Source organism: Microtus ochrogaster, chromosome 5, assembly GCF_000317375.1.
Source record: "Microtus ochrogaster isolate Prairie Vole_2 chromosome 5, MicOch1.0, whole genome shotgun sequence".
Classification (NCBI taxonomy): Eukaryota; Metazoa; Chordata; class Mammalia; order Rodentia; family Cricetidae; genus Microtus; species Microtus ochrogaster.
This window is the reverse complement of record NC_022012.1, coordinates 33,550,578-33,553,034: the sequence shown is the minus strand read 5'-3', so window position 1 is coordinate 33,553,034 and position 2,457 is coordinate 33,550,578. Positions and strand designations below refer to the sequence as shown.

The window sequence follows — 2,457 nt, the reverse complement described above, 5'->3', positions numbered from 1 at the left end:
GAGAATAAAGAGCTTGCTCACCCCTCAGAGGAACATATAAAACACACTGTGCCACTCTATCAAGGCTCAGAATTCCTTACAGGACACAGGAAAAAAATAGTAAGAGCCAGATGTGGTGAGTGACTACAAGAAAACTTTAACTTTTGGATATACCAGGGAAGCTGTGTTTGAAAGAATATGCACAAAACCCATGCAAGCCGAGGCCAGCCCAAACCCTAGCACAGACAGGGGGAGTAGGGATGAAGCTCTACCCCCAGCTGAGGGAATATTGGAAATTGATTGCTTCAGGGAGTCAGTTAACTGAAAGTGTAGTCCCTGGTAAGCAGACCAAACTCCAATAAAACAGTCAACAAACACAATTTGCTTTTGATGCATTTTTAAAACAAATGAAAGGACATGAGTTGGGTGCATAGGGAAAAGAGTGGATCTGGCAATACAAAGGAGGATATCTTTAAAACATAAAAAATTCTCAAATAACTAGTGTGTGTGTGTGTGTGTGTGTGTGTGTGTGTGTGTGTGTGTGAAACTTTCAGTAGTTGGGCAGTATAATTCATAAAAAATTCCAGATAAGCAAGATTCTGAGGGCATAAAAAGATATGATCAAACATGTTTAGTCACCAGATAAGTAATTTTAGCTGAAGAACACATTCCATACATATAAAGCAAAAGGAACCATAAAATGATTTGATGGATTGAAAAATACATTTATAAATTTTACAGGTTACTCTCTATAGGCAAACTCTGGAATATTCAAGAATTATCTTGTCCAAGTATAAGAAGTTATTAATCCATTCCTACCTGAAACCACCCCTTTTTCCCCATCAAAACAATCACATACTATCAGTACACTCAGGGATAGACACATGTTATTGTCTCTGGACTCCTTTCTGAACAAAACTCCTAGATATGGTATGTTTTTGTTATGATGAATATTTCTTCATACATGGAACTTCTTTTTTTGAAATAACTTATTTAGAGCAAGTTTGACATCCCTGTTTCTCAGGCTGTAGATCATGGGATTCAGCATGGGCACAACAGTCGTATAAAACACAGAGGATACTTTGCCTTGGTCCATTGAATTCACTGATGATGGCTGTAAGTACATAAATGCAGCAGAACCAAAGAAGACAGCAACAGCAGAGAAGTGGGAGCTGCAAGTGCTGAAGGCTTTGAATCTGCCCTCAGTGGATTTGATACGGAGGATGCTGGTAATGATGAAGATGTAAGAACCCAGGATGGTCAGGAATGGAATAAAGATATTGAAAGCACTGAGGCATATTAGCACTATTTCATTGACAAAAGTACTGGAGCAGGCAATCTCCATCAATGGGAAAAGATCACAGAAGTAATGGTTTATTTTATTAGCCTTACAGAAAACCACTTTTAGCATGCAGAGAGTATGAATTGTTGCACCGATGAAACCCATGCTGTACACCCCACCTACCATCCAGGAACAGATTTGGTAAGACATAGTAACATTATAGAGCAAGGGATTACAAATGGCAACATAGCGGTCATATGCCATTGCAGACAACATGTGGCCCTCAGAAATAATGAAAGCAATGAAGAAATAGAGCTGAGTCATACATTCCTGGTAGGAGATGACATTCTTCTTTGCCACAAAGTTCACCAGCATTTTGGGGGTGATGACAGTGGAGTAACAGAGGTCAATGAAGGACAGACTGCTGAGGAAGAAGTACATGGGGGTGTGCAGGTGGGAGCTGAGCACGATCAGGATGATCATTCCCAGGTTCCCCAGCACTGTGAGCAGGTAGATTCCAAGAAAAAGCAGGAACAGGGGAAGTTGTAGTTCTGGTTTGTCTGTTAATCCAGCAAGGGTGAACTCAGTCACTATGGACTGATTGTCTTCTGCCATTTCTTCCTGAGAGTTCTATTTATGAAGTGAAAAAAATAGGAGTCATACATTTATTCTCTTACCATACATTGAAGTGTAATATAGAATTTAAATCTTTTGGGACAGATATTTCAAGTTCTCTGACAATAACTTATTTATGTTAAATGGCCAAAAAATTGTGGAAATGCTCAACATCCTTATCCATCACCAGAAAAATGCAAATCAAAACAACTGAGATTCCATCTTACACCTTTAAGAATGGCCACGATTAAAAACACTGATGACAAATTATCCTGGGGAGGATGTGGGGTAAAGAGAGCACTCCTTCATTGTTCATGGGAGTGCAAACTGGTATAGCTGCTTTGGATTTCAGTATGGCAATTTCTCAGAAAATTAGGAATTTTCTACCTACCTCAAGATCCAGCAATACCACTTTTGGGTATACACCCAAAGGATGTTCAATTGCACCACAAGGACATGTGCTCAGCTCTTTTCATAGCAGCATTGTTCATCATAGCCAGAGCCTGAAAACAATTTTAATGCCCCTTGGCTGAAGAATGAATAGAGAAAATGTGGTACGTTTACACAATGGAGTACTAGAC

General features: G+C 39.5%; 1 protein-coding gene across 1 annotated transcript; it reads right to left on the bottom strand.

The window, feature by feature from the left end:
- Positions 1-937: 937 nt before the first annotated feature.
- Positions 938-1,876, bottom strand: LOC101990481 (olfactory receptor 150-like). The gene has a single exon (XM_005347113.1). The coding sequence runs from the start codon at positions 1,874-1,876 to the stop codon at positions 938-940; it is 939 nt and encodes a 312-aa protein (XP_005347170.1).
- Positions 1,877-2,457: the final 581 nt, after the last annotated feature.

What these genes read in the sequence shown, in the direction of transcription:
- LOC101990481 (XM_005347113.1), bottom strand. Translation starts at nt 1,876, where the DNA reads ATGGCAGAAGACAATCAGTCCATAGTGACTGAGTTCACCCTTGCTGGA.